This window comes from Galeopterus variegatus, unplaced genomic scaffold, assembly GCF_000696425.1.
Source record: "Galeopterus variegatus unplaced genomic scaffold, G_variegatus-3.0.2 Scaffold5196, whole genome shotgun sequence".
NCBI lineage: Eukaryota > Metazoa > Chordata > Mammalia > Dermoptera > Cynocephalidae > Galeopterus > Galeopterus variegatus.
In genome coordinates, this window is record NW_007731307.1 from 64,444 (window position 1) to 83,405 (window position 18,962).

General features: G+C 40.1%; 1 protein-coding gene across 1 annotated transcript in view; it reads right to left on the minus strand.

The window, feature by feature from the left end:
* Window positions 1–2,233: 2,233 nt before the first annotated feature.
* RYBP (RING1 and YY1 binding protein) overlaps window positions 2,234–18,962 on the minus strand; it is a gene marked incomplete at its 5' end in the record, with an annotated part of 77,921 nt that continues 61,192 nt past the window's right edge. The window contains 3 exons of the mRNA XM_008589084.1: window positions 2,234–6,300; window positions 6,725–6,823; window positions 6,913–7,089. Of these exons, the coding sequence (XP_008587306.1) occupies window positions 6,048–6,300; window positions 6,725–6,823; window positions 6,913–7,089 (529 nt within the window). The remainder of the gene's footprint in view (window positions 6,301–6,724; window positions 6,824–6,912; window positions 7,090–18,962) is intronic.

Consider the following 18,962-nt stretch of genomic DNA (forward strand, 5'->3'; position numbering starts at 1 on the left):
GTTGACAGAACCGGTGCAACAGCCCAGGCAGGTCCTGGTCTGGCCTATCTGGCCTACATAGCAAGACACCTATCCTGGCTGGCAGGCCTCTGGGTCTGGGGTTCAGGGCTGCATTTAAAGCAGCAGCAGTGCTCAACACTGCCCTCCCTAAGAATCATCCAGTCTGGAGCTGTTTTCAACAGGAAACAAAGTTCTTTTAAGAGTTGAGTGTTGAATATTAATTTTCTTGTTTCCTTATTCCTCCAAGCCTCTCAGCCAGTCTTCTCCTTGGATTCCTATGGTTCCACAATTGAAGAGTTGATTAAACACTGTCTTGTAGGGTTCCCCAATGGTTTTGGCTGAGTTTTTGTCCAGGGCAGGAATGGCAAATGGGTTTTAGCTCAGGGGAACATGTGCTATCAATAGCTGTGTTGATGCTGAGTCTGGATTCAGCTGCAAAAGAGGACTATGACTGACTAGTGATGCCAGGTGCAAGCTCAAGGTGGGACCATTACAGGTGTCACTCACTTGCCAGGTCTACATCAAAAGCACTTGCAGAAGTGGGCCACTTTTAGTCTGTGCTATCCCCTCCACATATCCATCCCTGTTGTTTTTTTAGCACAGCACTGGATGCATAACTGGGAATATATAAATGCTTAGTGACTGGATACCTTATAGGGAGCCCCCACCCCAGCCTTGTGGTTCATGCCTGGAGAGAAGCACTATCAGGCAGAGCATTACAGGTGCAGATATACTTTCACTCCAGTGACTTCCCACCCCCCAGCCCCTCCCCATGTTTTCAGACATGTCCTATGACTCTTTCTAGAAATATCAGAGGCTTTCCAAAAGCCAGGACAGTCAGGTCAGTCTCAGGCTTCTTTCAGTGATTAACAAACAGGACCTTGCATGAGTTTTGATCCTAACACAAGGATGGCTCTAATCCATTCCTTGCTATGATTTTAGGGGTTAGGAGTGGTTCTTCCAAATTGCTGGGAGGTCAGAAGAGACAGAGACCAAGGGTCTCCCTGACATCCCTCCCGTTCTCACTGCCCCAAGAAGAGGCTAGCTGGTTTCCATTTCCATGCCATGTGACTGTGAAAGCAGATGAGCACTTTCTGGCTTAAGACATCATTCTCTTCTTGATCAAGGCTAAGTCAGCAGGAGCCTCTTACCACTACGTTGTTACACCCTAGCTTTTGCATTCCTTAATACGGAGTCTGGATGCTTGATGTCCACACTAGAATTCAGCTGAAGGCAAATCAGAAGTCTTTTATTTTACCTCCCTTCCTGTCTGGAAAGAATCTATACTCTTCCTAAAAGACATCCTTGTGCTTCCACTGTAAATGCCAAGCACTTGCTGCTCCTATCCTCCCAGAAAGGGTGGTGGTACCAGTGCCACCAGAAGCAAGGACCCTCACGAAGGACTCCTCAGATACCAAAGAAAGCAGAGAAGAGCAGAGGCTACAGCAGATTGCCACCCGTATCCAAAATGGCCTGTGGGAAACAGACATGCCACCTAATCCCTGCCCTTCAATCCTTCCAGATCCAAGACTTCAGAAGAGCCAAGCTTGGGACATGACACGGTACTGGAAAATGAAGACGAAGAAGAATGTAGTATTCTTTTATAAAGACAAACCCATTTTCAAATATCACGGTCCTGCATTACTTACACTCTCTTCCTTTCAGTTCTAACTTGAGGGCAGACCCAGGACAGAAGCAATTGGGGATGGATCTTGAAATGCTGTAAGTGGTTTCATAATCCTTTGGAAGGTTAAAGTGACTGGTGTGGCCTCAGCAGCAGGTAGGAGTCTTCCTAGCATGGGGCAGTAAGCCAGCTTTGCTTGTGTGGCTTTAAGGTTTGACATCATTCTTCGTTAACACCCGAGTCATGGTTGACCTATCTGCAGTTGGCCAGAAACAGGGTTGTTTTTTGAGAATTTCGTCAAAAACACTGCATTAGCCATTTTTAGCCATCATCTTTACTTCCTTTAAATCATTGCAACTTATCTCAAAGGATGCACTTACACCGGTTCATTTTCTTCCAAATGCTTGCAATTCTTTTGCTCAGTTACATCTTCTGCTGCATCTCTGAGGCAAGTACTAAGACACCCAAGGCAACTTCAGCTTCTGATAAACAACTCAAGTTCTAAAAAATGAAATGAGCTTCCTATTCACATTGGAAATATTCCACAAGTTAATCTGGGTAAAAAAGTAACTATTTTTCTAAGGGCTAAAATCTACACACACAAAAAGATTTCCAACGTAAATTTTACTATTTTATTTGTGAAAAAACTACAAGCAGGATTCATAAATAGACATTTCTATTTAAAGCAGGAAAATGATAAAGTGGCTTCTAATAACATAGTCGTGCACATGCCAGTAACAGGAATATATTAACATCTTTTATTTGCTAGACAAAGAGCAGTGTCCAATATAAATTTCCCCAAAACATTTAAGACCTGTGAATTTCTGACCAGTTCACAAAACCACCAACTGACACTTTAGCATGAAGGAAAAAACAAACCTAACAGACTGTCAGCTCTAAAGACATTACAGAGCAGAAACTTCCAAAAGCGTTATACAAGCTGTCTTTCTGGGCAAATGAAAAATATAGCTCGTATAATACATTAACAAAAATTCACAAGATAAGATTATGTTTTGACATACTTAACAAGCATTCTCTATTTGTCTCCAACAAACAAAGCTAAGGAAATAATGTAACCATCTTTACACAGTAAATTAAGGTTACAAGTCATACACAAGAACAGAACTGCTTGCGCATTAAAAACTGTTCAGCTCCATTGTCATACTCTAAATGTTGGCTCTTAAACCATTTTTCGGGTACATACAAGCAAAGGTTATTATATATTCAGCAATTAATAAATTTTCAATAATTTAAGATACGGTAGCTTAAAAAGTAGACTGAGAATGGTCTTGGTAAGGCAGGAGAAACATCTTAGTGGAACTAAACTCACAGAAGCTTCTGCCAATGTTTTTAAATATCCAGATTGAAACCGAAAAGTTTTGATTAAAATATTTTGTGGGTGTCAAGATGTCTTCACCTTTTTTTTTTTTTTAAACTGCATGACAAGCAGAGCAAGTCAGGTAAGCTCTGTGTGTGCGTGCACACGCACAAGTGTGAAAGATTGTGTAAAACAAATGGAAACTTGCAAGCATAACACTGTGCTTTTGTTTGTTTTGTTTTAACCTGCTTTCTGTGCCTCTGAATACCAAGTATTTCTGGTCTTCTCAATATATATCTTTATAATCTACACTAGTGTTTTACACATCGCCTACTAATTGTAGGGCAAACTGTGAATGCAGAAGTTACAGGAATTCCATTTCCAGATACATGCCTGAGGGATGTCATCAACTTCAGAAATTAAAAGTCTAAAGTACCTACCACACAATCTCACTACCCCAACAGAATATACAACAGCAGCTAAAGGGCTGACCCTATAACAATCTCATTCTTAGATAACTCCTGCTGTTAGCTGCAGTTTCTACCAAAACAGCAATTTAATCCCACCTGTTCCAAAGCAATCCTCCCCCTCCTTCACCCCTCCCCATTCTTTAATTTATCACGGAGGCAAAACTGAAAAACCAAGACATTGGCAATGAATTAATTAGCAGCCTATGAGTAGCTGGTTAATCAGCTTTTTCCACTAATCTAGGGGATCCAATCACTTTACATGAAACTAATTTTGAAAAAGTACACAGTGTTTCTGAACAAAGTGCATACCAACACTTATTGGTTCAAAGAGCAGTGCAACCCACATGAGTTTGGTGGCATTTAAATTTCTTTTTAAAAAGTTAATTTAAAAACTTAGCAATTTCTTACACCTCTGGAAAATAAATATGGCTGACTAATTTACCCTCCCTGAGACCCTTAGTAATAAGGAATATTAAAACCTTTTAGTTTTTAGAAGGAATGTCTTTGCAATATCCCACTAATATTAAAATGTGGGTTTAAAATTCATAGTCAAATTACTATGTATTATATATTGATACTTATAGAAAGCATCTGATTTCCTTTGGTTCATTAATAAATACTTTAAAAATGTATTTAAAAAGATAAGCATAGCTTGCATCCCAGATACAAGCATTATTTTACAAAGAGGGGAACATTGTCCATGCACTTGAGAATAGGACCACAACAACAAATGGCACTGCTTTATAATCTATATCTTTGAAAACAGAATTTAAATTATGACGCGTTAGTGACTACAGAATAGTTTTAATGTAAATGTGAAAGGAACCTTTCCTGTTGGCTACTCAATTCAAGCTGTTAATTTTTTTTTTTTTACTCGTTGCCTCCACAGACAGAAATTACTTCTATAATTAAGAATACCAGGTTTTTAACACCAAAACATGGTGCTTCGTTACAAATTGGCTGCCCTCCCATGAGTCCCTAAGGTATGTCAAATAAATGAAGGTAAACATCAAGTCCTCATGCTTGAAATGACTTTAAAGTACTATAAACTCTGTGGATATAAAGGTAAAGGTCAAAAAGAAAACAGACCCCAAATCCAAACAAAATCAAAGCAAAACCAGAAAAAGAAAACCCATCTTTCTTAAAAATGACAATGGGTAGAATCTTATTAATGGTCTTTGATTTTTTGCGAGACAGTATTAAAAAAAAAAAGAAAAGAAAAGAAACTTTAAGAGAATTTACTCAAACTATATGTTAAGGAAGAAAAAGATCACGTGCTGCTCGCAGTTAAGTATGAGCTCTCCCTGCAACTCTACCTGTTAGGGCTCAAGCCATTCACACTTGAGTTCCTTCCCACAGCAGGGAATTGAGAAATGTCTCCCAACAGTGAAAAGCTCCGTGTTGGGATTGGATGTGTGGCTGATAACCTTTGTTCAGTAAAATAAGTCATCGTAGGCTTTAAGAAAGAAAAAGAATTCTCACAACTGAACTGCTAAGGTAAGGGGTTTATGAGACAAGGTGACATGAGGCAAACAAATTTTTTACAAAAACCATCACTGCAATGTCACATAGAAAGAAAGTGGAAACAAGGAATTGCTTCCTGTATGGACCAAAAATACAGTTTAGAATGTTTCAATCCTAAAACTAAGAGACAATTTCTAGATTTACCTCAGACATGAGTAGAGGTCTGGAAAATGGATGGAATTCGAGTTACAGAATACCATATTTTCATGAATGCTTATGTAAGAACAGCAATGATAACATGTAACCATAATTTACACGAATACTTGGCATTCTGGAGCTGTTACTTATGAATGATCCAAGCCCTCCCCAACTAAACCACCTGTGATTTGTCAGTTATTCCATTGCAAAATGCAGGCTACTGGAGCAGTCTTTAAACTTGAGATCACATTGTTTAAAAAATATATATTTTTATAACATCCAGTATTCTTTAGACAGATGAGAGAGTCAAGTTCCCATGAGAGCTGGAACATACTTCATGTAAGACTGATTTTAATCAATTTCAGCACTTTCATAGAAGGGACTGTTCCAGATCTGTAACTGTTCAATGTTGTATTCACTTCACAGTGTATCAAGCACCAGCGTTGCCATGGATTGGTTTCAAATAACCCTTTATATATAATTTTATATTTATATATATATAGTTATATCAAAATTGATAGTACATAGTATAACTGGAAGAAAGAACTAAACTTAAAAGGATATGCTGAAAGGATGGAGTTTGTGAACACAATAAATAAAAATTCCCTCCCCCTCCCAACTCTCCCCCCCCAAAAAAACCAAAAAACAAGTTGCAATGTACATGGAAAATTGTGCACAGCAGATTTTTTTTTTTTTTTTTTTTATAAAAAGTAGATTCAGGAGCACATCCAATTATAAATGATTGTTAGGAAAATCATATAAAACAATGGAATACATAAAAGTGTCAAGAGTAATCGTCAGGGTGCGAAATTCCTTGGTGGCCAGATGCCCATGGCAAGCAGAAATCATCCTGGCAGCATCACTAAGAGGTCGATGTCCACAGAAGATTCTCCAGGGGTGCAAGCAGCATGGGCAGGTGGAGGATTTGAATTTCATACCCTGATTCATAGTTTTCACAATTCCATGTGCAATTTCAGAAAGATTCATCATTTACTGCTGACATGTCGCCCTTTGGCGTGGAGGAACGGGAGGAGCCCTTGTCTGTGCTCTCTGACCCCGAGCTGCTCTGGTTCTGCTGTTCTGACCCTGCACTGGAGGTCACTGTGGATGAGGATGTTGAGGAGGAGCGAGTCTTTTCCTTAAAGTCTGTGATAATGACAGTGACGTTGCCCACAGTTACTGCCAACTGCTGTGCGGTGCTCCTGTCCACGTTTTTCAGCCGGGGCCTGAAAGCAATACCATGAGGGAACAGCCAATTAAAGAAGCTATGGATTAAAACAGCATCTGGCAGAAAGTCGCCAATACAAAGACTTCATGACACTGTGGCAATGAATCTAAACTGCCTACCACACATATCAAAACTGACTAAACAAAGTTTGCTGATCGACATTAGCAATAATGGAAATGACCATCAGCTAGCAAAGCTCTGCACCACTGCAAAATTACTATTAGTTTATCTTTTTCCTGTTCGGCCACAGTATTTAAGCATCAAAAAAAAAAAAAAAAAAAAAGGCAAACACCCCCACATCTAGTTCTTCACCCCGTCGTCTTAGCCTATAAACTCACAGGCACAAAACTACCCTAGGTTCTTGATCGTGAGTAAATAAATCAGAGCAGCAAATTTAGTATTTCATTCTAGTTTCAAAGTACCTTGAGGTGTGATTCGTTTCGCTGGTCTTTGTGGTGGCATTCGCAGACTGTATACTGTTCGCTTCGCTAGGAGGATCTTTCAGAATATCAGACTTTGGTCTAAAAGTAGGGGATACAAACAAGAGGCATTCAAAAGATAGCTCTGATTCACCTGCAGATCAATATAATGTGCTTACCCAGCAACTTACTTTGTTTTCTTGTTGGTATTTTTCTTGGTGACACTAGGACTAATTTCCTTATCTTTCTCAGGCTTCTCTTTGTCTTGCTTTTCCACTTTTTCTTTCTTCTCCTTTTTCGGGGGTGGGGGAGTGGCGTACTGTTGTGCCACTTGCTGTGCCACCAGCTGAGAATTGATCCGAGGTTTTCTAAAACGTCCAAGAAAAGATATATCATTATTTGCTCTATACATTTTAAAAAATTTTTATTTGGTGTCATAATTTCTTAGGTGTTTTAATATTGGTGTCTGGCAACTCTAAATTACATGGTAGGTGTTATTTGTACATTATTTCGATTTAGTATGGGTAAGTCCATAAAACTTTTCCTTTTTCAAAGGAAATGATATATTCCCGTGTGCTCACACAGACACACACATCCTGTGCAGTAAAATGGTCTTTCAGCCAACAGAACATGACAGTATTTGTAAGAGTGCTGAGAACACTACTACTTTTGAGCTGTCAAGATTATACTGACTGACAGCTTTCAAATACTCCTGGCTACGGGGGGTTAATCTCATTTTATTAAATGGACACCAGTAATCCCTTGAAAAGAGAATGAAATTAGAAGTGTGACATTCGTGCCTCAATCTAATTGTTCCGACTTGTTCTGCTCCCCTGCAACTCTGTGATTGGCACAGACAGCACATATAGAGCAATAAAAGGTAACTGTGGTTCATACTAGCTCCCAAAGGGATGAAGACTGAAAGTCACTATTTTAAAAAATCTTAGACAAGTGATACATTCATTGTGCCATCAACCATTATGTCTGTCCCAATCTCCAACTGACACTGACTCTTAGCTCTATTGTTTACAAATTTTAAGGGGTGCCAGTAAACAAACACTTCTCAGAATGCAGGACCATTCACAAACCCAGGACCATTCACAAACCCAAGTGAGAAAGGGAAAAAAGGAATGCCTGTGCGCTATTTCCATGTAACAATTTTCAAAGACATTCCCATCTAGACAGACACTTAATAATATAAATTCTCCAAGTACAAGATAGAAAACAAATATTCAAATGAGTCATTAACAAGGTGAAGCAACTGGCTGCCACAATGTAAATAAAGGTCTCTTTCAGATCCTACAGCTCCCTTTCCATTCTCCAGGATGAAGGAACTGACCAGAGAAAAATAACTGGACAGACTAAGTCTGGCTCATCAACGGGACAGTCAGTGGAGGATTGGAAAAAAAAAAAAAAAAACAAATCCAGGAAATACAAAACAAACAAAGCTGCCTTTTTACATACTTCTGCTATTCTTCACCAGGAGACAAACAGAGACAGCTAGTTGCCAGGAGCAACTCTAGGACATCTTACAAAGTTTTATGATGTCACTGACCATGCTAGCTGCCAATCAACTGTGTACTCCTCGGTGGCAAAGAATACATCTCACTCATCTTTGTCACCATGGCACTCAGCAGTGCCAGGTAGTCAGTACAATTATCTACTGGATGAATAAACCAACAGTACAGAGAAAGAAAATAAAATGCAGACTGAGAAGAGGACCCCAAGTTTTGGTGACAAAAGGGCCGCTGGTGATATTTAGGAGAGCAGGGCACAAGGGATCAGGGGCTGCAAAGATTAAGGGACTGAAGGCTGCTGGAGGAACAGCACACAGGCGTCAACAGACTCCGCTTTGAGATCTGTGGTGCTTTAGTAAGGGGAGGCTCTGGCCATTACCCGAAGGAGTAAGCAGGCTCTGGGAGGATTTCTATAGGACAGGGGGTCTTGCATCATGCTGCACATTGGAAGAAAGAGAAACACTGAGGGCAGGCAGGAGAGAGGGATTAGCTCACAGGGAAAAGAGAGAGAATACGATCAAAAGTCTTAGGGAAAGGAATGAGGACACTTTCTACAGAGACATGAGAGGGATGCTAGGTAAAGATAAAGCGACATTTTTACTAGAAAGATGATAACCTGAAGAGAGCTCTCTCTTTGGGCCTCTCCCTTTCCAGGGGAAGTAGGTGATAAGACAGAGCTAGGGTGGGGGTGCTTGTGGGCAGAATATGGAAATGAGAAATCAGAGTGGAGATTTAAAAACTGTGATTAGGGGCCGGCCCGGTGGCGCACTGCTACAGTGCACCGGTTGGGAAGCGTGGCGGCGCTCCCGCCGAGGGTTCGGATCCCACGTACAGACTGGTTCCCGCTCACTGGCTGAGCGAGGTGCAGGGAGCAACACGGAGGGTTGCGATCCCGTTGCCGGTCCCGGGCCGGTACGGGTGCGACACTGAGGGTTGCAATCCGTTGCCGGTCATGAAAAAAGACAAAAAGGAAAAAAAAAAAAACTGTGATTAGAAGTGGCACCTGGGTTGGTGAACAGCAGGCACTAACAGTACAGTAGAAAAGAGAGCTGGTGATGAGCAAAGAGAGAGAAGGGATTTACTCACAAATTATCCTAAATGGCATAAGTATGGTATGCCAAAAAGCAGCCGCTCTCAGCTACCCAGAGATCCAGCTTATCCCGAGTGTGTTATTCCCTAATGAGGCCAGCTTGCCAAGGCTCTGGGCATACTGTAGACAGCAGGTAAGGTGCCTGTCTGAATGCTGCTGCCACTGTAATCACGCAACACTTTAGCAAATACACTCTCAATTCTTCAGTGCATGCAACACAATCCAATACCTACAGGACAAAATCTATCACACAAAAGGCAAACTTCAGGCATAACTCCTTCAATAGGCAGCAAATGAGCACAGCTGTGTGCATTTCTCACTTGCTTCTAAGAAAACGTTTGAGTAGAATGGTGAAGTAAGGGTTCTCTCTTTGCTGGTCAACAAGCCAAAGTTTCACAAATGAAAAGCACCCAAGGCTAATTGGGATCTGATTATTACCAAGAAAAATGGGGCATCTGCTAAAACCAACGCCTGTGTTGTCTGAAAAGTACTGATGTGTTCTAAATGTCATACATATATCTCTAAATGACAACCTAACTTTTAAGCCACCACTCACCCCTTCCCCACCAAAACCCCTCAACAACAGGTAAGCGCTCATCCATATAACTGCTTTTGCAAACTAGGTTCTCCCAATAAGTGCCACTGTATTCTAGGTCAGGGAGCAGGGTATGAAGCAGGGAAATTCACCTATTGGAAGGGGAAGGTAAAGAGAAGAAAAAGGGCCACCAGTGAGAGCCCTCCCAAGTAGAGGGGCCATCCTGTCAGAACTGTTCTGGCAGCTCTTGCCATCTGCCCCCCTCTTTACTTCCAGGCTAATACTCTCCTGGCTGCATGTGGAAAAACGGGAATGTGCCATCTCTGCTGGGAGAGCTATGCACTTTCCCATGAGGCCACACTGGGTTCCAGACTTGATATTACAAACTGTGCCTGAAGCGGGAGAGGAAGAGCCATTTCACAGCCATCGTAGGATAGGCACAGTATGAAGCCAGATTTAGCACAACAATCCCTAGAGGAAGACTGTCATCTCTTTTACAAATTACGAAGACTGAAGAGCAGAAAGATTAAGAAACTCATCCGAAGTTCACAGTTAAGTGCCTGAGCTGGGATTTGAACCTGGCTCCCTGTGAACTCTCTATGGACCCCTTCCTATGAAGGTATCCTCAAGCTAGTGTTCCTGCCTTTGAAGAGCCCAGCCTTGTCTTCGTGTGTATATAAAAGTGGGGGAGGGGGAGAGGACAATGTGACTTGGGCATAGGGAACTAAGGATGGAAAACCCTGGTTCACCCAAGTTCCGGTTTAGCTAGACACCTCTCCGAGAATCCCAATGCCCTCATTAGTCTCTACGTCTCACTCTGGCAAGAAGGGCACTACCTGGTTATCCTTAAGGAAAGAGAAAAGGGCAGAGGGAGCTGGCTAGATTGTTTTCCTTGCTTTCCACTGCCTTTGGACTATTCTCTGTAAGGAATGAACCCATACTATTAAACACCGCAGATCAATGAGAAACAGTGACTTGCCACAAATTCACATGGCTTAATGAAGTCTTCTAAGTGTCACACAATGCATTGCAAATGGCTCTTGTTTAACGGGCAGAACTTTCAACAAGTAGAGTCCATTCTTCAATACAGAGCTAGCTGACAGCCTGTCTCCAAGATTTGCCAAGTTTCCCAACTAATAAACCTTTAAAAAGCAACTAACAGTCTTCACAATACAGTGTAAAATATCTGATCAAAACACATGGCCTATAGCTTTTCGTGTCTAGACCTCAAATTAAAACCAATCAAGTAATGACAACCAAAAAATCCTACAAAACGAAAAAACTACTTCAGAGATACAATATAGTAAACAGAGAATCAGTTTCTCTCATAAGTTTGGCACCAAACAAGTTTCTAGTATCTTCTTCAAGACAATAATTTCTGGGCCGGCCTGGTGGCGCACTGCTACAGTGCGCCGCTTGGGAGTGTGGCGGCGCTCCCGTCAAGGGTTCAGATCCCACATACAGACCAGTTCCCGTTCACTGGCTGAGCGAGGTGCAGGTGCGACACCAAGGGTTGCGATCCCGTTGCCGGTCCCGGTCCGGTACGGGTGCGACACTGAGGGTTGCGATCCGTTGCCGGACACGAAAAAGGACAAAAAGGAAAAAAAAAAAAAAAAGACAATAATTTCTTATGGGGAAAAAATCTTCTTGAAATACATTATTTTATAGGTTTATTGTTGTTATTTCAATAGTTTACAAATGAAAATGTGCTATGAAATTTCAATACATAGACATCAAGAAAACATTTCTATTTATTTGCATTTAGATGGCTAATATTTCAGAAAAGAGTCCATTTCATAAAAAATAAAGGAAAATTTTTGAAAAGGAAAAATTTCAGAGTTTGAGCACATGTGAACACAAATGAGAACACAAGATACTGTTCTGGATGGCTTTGATACATGTACTCATACCACTCCTGGGGAACACAGGCAAAACTGGTTTTGTTTGTTTTGGGGTTTTTTTTTAAAGAGGAATTTCCCCCACATACTCCTCTTCTGTTCCTTTTCCTCTTATGTTCTCATGGAAACCTGAGATCTTACTGCTCATTTCTCAAGTACTTCTGTATATCTCAGCAACCATAACAAGCAATGAGACAAAGCCATCTTCTTGTGGTTCAGGCAACAAAGAGCATGAAGAATCTCTAACAAATTGTATTTTTCCTTGACTGTGTTTTGCCTGCTTTTGGAATTCCACCTGGTGTTTCACCTTTCAACTAAAATACCCCAAAGGCTCTGGAATTAGAGATCAACTCCATCTCAAAAAGGGATACTTTACAATTAACAATTCCTTACAACTTACAAAATGTCTTCACCAAATCAGTTTACACAGCCCTTGAGTTCTTTATAAGTTGCTTTTATGTTCCCCGAGACCCTTCCTTGCCTTTGTAATCTGTTAGTTGAAGAATAAGCAACCTCAAGTATTTAATAACTCTGAGCAGGCCTTTCCACTGAGTATACTTGTTGTCAGGATTCTTTATGACAGGTCACATCATGGTATGGTAATTAACAGGAGCCTTCTCCACATGACCTGTTGTCCTATGCCTACACTCAAAAGGCCATCCTATGTACATGTATGGGTGGGCTAGAATTTTACCTCATTCAACAGTTTTGTATTACTGATGCCCCAAAATGTACATATCCCAGCTGGGAACATACCAAAGTACTCTGTGCACAGCTGCGATCCTGTAACACCTGCTGACTAAAATGTTTTAAAAACAAAACAAGAATGGTAGTAAATCCAACCTCAGGGAACTGAGTAGGCCAAATGTGTGAAAAGTGCTTTATAAACAGCCCAGAATTTTTTTCTTTGCAAAAGTGCCTTGATAAAAAGGTACACTGAGGCTAAATAAATCGATCTTTGTTTAAACTAGTTTGTATAAGGTGATGTATTCTGAGTTATAAACACCAAATTGCAAATACATTTTTGGAATATGATCCATTTTTAAATTGGGTAATGCCTGTATTTACCTTTAAGGCAACACAGTGTTAAGAATCAGAGTTTTTCTATTCCAAAAGGATTGTCCACCAAATACTAATGGTCCCTGGCTTTGATGACTAGTACAACTTGTTTTCTGTTCACCTGACCCACCCACTGCTGACCCATTATATTTTCTAAATACCAAGGAACCTATATGACTTTGTGATTTCACGGAAGCCAACACTCATTATAATATAGATAATTATACTCAACTATCAATTAACTTTACTAGGATAATGCATTGCAGTGCATTATTAATTTTCCTTTACTTCCCAAGCAGTATGTCCTTTTTACAGTTCTTTTCTCTCCTAAGAAGTACTTTCCTCTCTCATGGAATCACTTATTTTCAATTTCTCAAATCCTTTGGCACACTGGATCAATCCACTAGGTAAGGGGTCTTGGTCTCTTTCTAGATTACTCTTTCCCACCAGAAATACATCCTTGACTTTAGAAAATCACTCCGCTTTGGGCCGGCCCGGTGGCGCACTGCTACAGTGAGCTGCTTGAGAGCACGACGGTGCTCCCACCGAGGGTTTGGATCCCACATACAGACCGGTTCCCGCTCACTGGCTGAGCGAGGTGCGGGTGCAGCGCTGAGGGTTGTGATCCCCTTGCCGGTCCCGGTCCAGTACGGGCACGACACTGAGGGTTGTGATCCATTGCCGGACACGAAAAAAGACAAAAAGGAAAAAAAAAAAAAGAAAGAAAGAAAATCACTCCGCTTTGAATTAGAAAACTAAAAACTTCCCCCAAACCTGACTCCAGCTATTAAATTTAAAAACTCAGGTCATACCCTTTCTCCCACATATCTATCCTTCGGTCATCTTCACAGGTAATAGGGAAATAGTATAGTATAAAGGAAGAAAAATAAACAAATAAATAAACGGCTTTGGAGTTAAGACAACCTTTGGACTTTATCCAGACCCTGCTACTGAGCTTAGGTAAATTACTTGAAATAGGAATGGGTCCACACCTAATTTAACAGTGCTGAAGTCTAGATGAAATGAGGTATCGTTCACTTAGCTTTTTTGTCATAGCACATGTAGACAATCTACAAAATTATTCCCTGTAAAAGTAATACACGCATTCCAAAGCACTACTTTTCCAGCTGTAGATGTGTCTAACACCCTTCCTCAGATACTAGTGGGAGACAAATGCAAAGATTTACAAGTGAAAGAAGCTGGTACGCCTGCCCTGGGAAATGGTTCTAGAGACATAAATCCTTCACATACGTTAGCATCCTAGTTAATTATGCTGTCTACCAGCAAGAGCAGCACCAAGGAGCCTCATCAACATACTGGCTGCCAATTTTTCTGTGCATTTCAGAGAGAATTTTGGTTTTGCAGATATCCTTTTTAAGAGAGGATACCTTTAGGGGAGGCCACCAGACTTTGATTGTACACTATACATGGTATGACACAAACTCTCACCAGATACAGCTTGGTTAGGAATAACTGGCTCCAATGTAACTAATGAGCATCCTTAACTTAGAAGGTAGCAGATTCTGAAATGTTCTGCCCTAGATTCAAAATTGTCACTTTGAATATTCAAATGTCTCATCCCCTGAAAACACACTTACTTAAATACTTGATCACTAGTAAGTGAAAAGCACTATAACTATTTGCAAGTCAGGAACATATATTCAACAAATAAAAGGAGCTACAAGTGGTTTTGATTCTTGGAAACAAAACACCTATTTTATAAACCAATCTGGCAGCAATGGACAGACTACAAATCTGGCATCCTTCCATTTCCTCTCCCCTGTGGTGCCTATAACAGAATTCTATTGTGGTCAAATATTTTAAGTAAACGTCCCATAATAAATATGCCCTGTAGGTCTTCCATAGCACTTCAAAAAGCGAGGCTACTGGCAAAGAATGTATTAGTTGAATGTATCATGTAATGAAAAACATTTTCTGAATTGTTTTGAAAATGGACCTTTTTTGAGGATGGCTAGATTTGATATCTCCATTGCACATTTTCAATACAAATTTTATTCTACGGTAAAAAAAAAAAAAAAAAAACTTCATTGTTAAAACTGAAAAGGGCCTTTCTTTTGCCTGTTGCGGATTTGGTCTCAGTAGCGTTTTAGGATTATTGTCACACTTGAGGAACGGTGAGTCTCACAGCAAGTGCTGGTACTGCAACTACAGGCAATGTAGAGACAAACCTCTCTGCACCTGCCTAGTTTGAAGGAGGAAAAGCCTATATGTGTGTAAGCATCCAACCCTGCTCCCTGGGGCCAGCATCCTCTGCTTCTGAAATACAGCGTGAATAAAGGGGCAGAGATGTAACATTCCTTGTGCCACCTCCTTTCCCATCTCAGTTTCACATTTGGCATTTTGGCTTATGTTTTGAAATTCATACACTTTTCCTGGTGCCTACTATATGCCAAGGCAGGGTGCTGTACATTTGGGGTATGTGTGGACATATGCTTATTTTCCAAGGGGTAAGCTAGATATGACACAACAAGCTTCAATGGCCCAGACCTCTGGTTTTATGTGGAGTCCTCCCTGTCACACGAGCTTGGAAACAGGACACAATAGGAGAGTTGCCTAAGCTCTCCATTCTCTGCTTTTTGTATTCACTTTGGATCCCTAACTCTGTGACTTTGGACAAGCTATACAACCTCTTCAAAGTTTAGTTTCTTATGGATAAAAGCAGTAGAGTAAGCGATCTCTGAGGTTTCTTTAGCTGAGACACTTACATTCAATATTTAATAGAGACAACAATACAAAGTACCTGTTCTTGAAGTGCAGGCAAGTTTCCAGTTTATGCTGTTAGTAACTCATTTAGTTTGCTTTTTACAGTCAGAAATAAGCATCACATTTTACAAACATTCTACTAACTATATACTGTTGATTTAGTGACCGGCACACGACCTCTCCCTCTTCCCCAAATATATACACTAAATTACCTTATAAATCATGTCAATGATTAATATGAATACAATATGAATGCAAATCTCTAAGCAAACCATATTTTCAGATGCAAATAAACTTGATAAATCAAGTCTTTCTCCAAGAAACACTATACTAAGGCAATCCAATTTGCTCTGCAAATTACTTTACAGCTGTCAAAGATCCCATTTAAAGTACATTTAACCATTTTGAAATTAACAGTTCATGTCACAAAAGTTGATACTTGCAAAACACAAAATAACTAGTAATTCTTCAAAAGAAAAAGAGCTATTAGATAATTCAAAGAAATTCAGGTCTAATAAATTGGTTGCCTTCCTCAGGTGTTGGTTTCCTCATCTGTTAAATTAAGGGTTGGACCTAACCAAGGTAATCTTTGATATTTCCCTCCAATCTAATCTTTAAAACAAAAACTTAAGTGCTGTACTAGAAAATAACAGTTCTGACAAACAAGCTATTTCATGGTCAAGTGATTGCGTTATAACAGGTTTTCTAAGTCACTGGTAATTAAAACATTCTTGAAGCCCACTACTATCACTTCAGAAAGACCTCAGCCTCGTAGTCTACTGCAGTGTTTTCACAACCTCAGCACTACTGATATTTTGGTACTCATAATTCTCTGTAGTGGGGTCTTGTGCTATGCACCATAGTATGTTTAGCAGCCCACTAGATGCCAGTAGTATCACTCACCCCCCTCAAGTTGTGACATCCAAAACTGTCTCCAGACATTGTCAAATGTCCTTGGTGGGTGAGGAGCAAAATCCCCCAGGTGAGAATCACTGATCTCCTACCTACCCTTATACAGTATAAGGGAATAGGAGTATCTGCAAAATGGGAAGGCAGCCCAGAAGAAATAGAACTTCCTCCATCAAAGTTTTATCAAAAGATAACTGCCCACAACATCTGTGATGTTGTTAATCACTCTAATTGATGGGGTAGCTACAGGAGGGTAGGACACAGGAAGAAAAACCTAAGAACGCTGAACATACGATGCCGTGTTCTCTCTACACAAAGCTGTGTGATCACTCTTCTCATACCAGACAAACCCTTGAGGGAAAACCACTTGATGGTCTCTACACAATTACAACTCTGACAATATCATCTATACCTCAGACATTTCATGTTAATCATGGTCTTTATTTCCAGTAAGGGAAGAAAATGGCTTTTGAATAAGGGAAGAAAAACTTTAGGGTATCTTTATTACTTTTAATGGTTGAAAAATTAGACGTGAATGAAGGTGAAGACTCTGAAATTACCAAGTGAGTTTGAGAATTCCTTCAAATCAATAAATATAGCTTTGTTTTGCTGGGAGTGGGGGAGGACAGTGTGGCACGGGAATAAGATGAGAACTCATATGCCAGTTAAACAGTAATATTTGAATTTAATATTGGTCATATTTATTACACATATATGAAACATTTCTCAGAAGAAATAGCCAATAATAATTAGATGCATAAAAATAGAAATTTGAATGAGAATATTTGGAGACACATTGTGAATAGTCATGCGTCACATCCTAACACACCCAAGCATATACCATATCTTTGCGTCTAAGGAATTAATTGCACAAGTATCAAAATTCAAACTAGTTAGAGAAAACATCTGTCAGAAGATCTTAATAGCCAATTCTTTCTAGACTGTACCCTTCTCATTTTGAAGGACCAAAGGAACTGGTGTTTAAGACACTACATTAACAAATATTTCTATATAAAAAATTAATTCTGTATACCCCCCACCTTGGGTTCTTTTCTCATGTAGGCAAAATTCCCAAAAGAACTTTCCTAGCAAGTAAGTGTGGTAAAACGATGCTAAGTGAATGTAGCAGAATGGGTGCTATCTAATTTTTTCAGCATCAAACATTTATGACTATTATGTTCAGAACACACTGTTGGGGATACTGTGGTATATGAACTCTCCCCCTCTTCCTCATTCTTCATGTGCCAGTGGGACCTCAAAAAGGTTGAGAAAAAGATTCTCAAATCTATCCTATCCTTACTTCTCATCTTCATTGCCTCCCTCCATCCTAGTTCAGGACCTAAACACTTTCCAAGGTCTCATCTGGTCTTTTTTAGTCTTCCTTCTAGCTATCTCATACAATGCTATGAGACCAAAGGTCCTAAAAAGAATAGGTAATTGCCTATTTTTCTCCTTAAAAGCCCTGCCACAGCCTGCTGCTTACAGAATGAAATCTTAACTCCCTCTTGACATACAGGGGTCTTCACAATTCTGTTCCAACATTCCTCACCAGCCCGCCTTTCCTTCATACTCACTACCCCAGGCTGTTCATGCATCATAGCTTAAGCCACACTGGACTTAAGATAAAGTCTCTTTCAGAAGATACCTTTCACCACTTGCTCTATGTGCTTAACTGCTATCCCTTAGTGTTTGAATAGCCCTTCTCTATACTTCATCTGCAAAACCTACTTAAAATGTCACTTCTTTTTCAATTTCTCCTGGCAAGTAACAGTTTGTGGCCAACTTTTCAGGGTTCCCAAACCACCTTAACATATCTCCACCACTTAATGCTCTACCCTGTAATTTGCCATCCTATTTGTCTCTCTCCCTACTAGATTATGAACACCTCTGAGGCAGGACTGACCTTTTCAATGTTATACTATACTCCCCAAACTTGCTTCAAAATATTGTTTCTTGACAGTAGCTCGGTTAATACTGGCTGTAAGAACGTATGTCCTCTGTATAACGTGGTGCAGACAGCAGATGCTGTATCAACAGGCAGCATAACACTTTGTTATGATGCTGTACTTAACTGTCTCTCTTGGCCTCAGAACTGAGCTCTTTAGGGACTTCTTCATATATCATCTTTTATACTGCCATTCCCTAGCAAAAAGCCTGGGACACAGTAGGTTCTCAATGAATAATAAATATCTACCCCAGAGATAGAACAACTCCCAGTTTACAAGAGGGGAAGTAGTAAGAAAATGAACAGGTTAATAATGCTTCCTATGAGGAGGCACCATGTTGAGCGATCCACGTACGTCACCTCTCACAATCCTCACACTTTTTAAAGTTATTAAAGGAACCAAAGGCTGAAGGTCAACAACAAATACAAGGCTAGTGCAAGAAGATTTTAATCCAAGTTGCTGCCCTTTCCACTAACCCACACTCAATGAGCTTTACCTTAAGAAGTTAGAAACATGAATGGAAGACAGTTAAAAAAAAAAAAAAGAAAAATGGGATACTATTA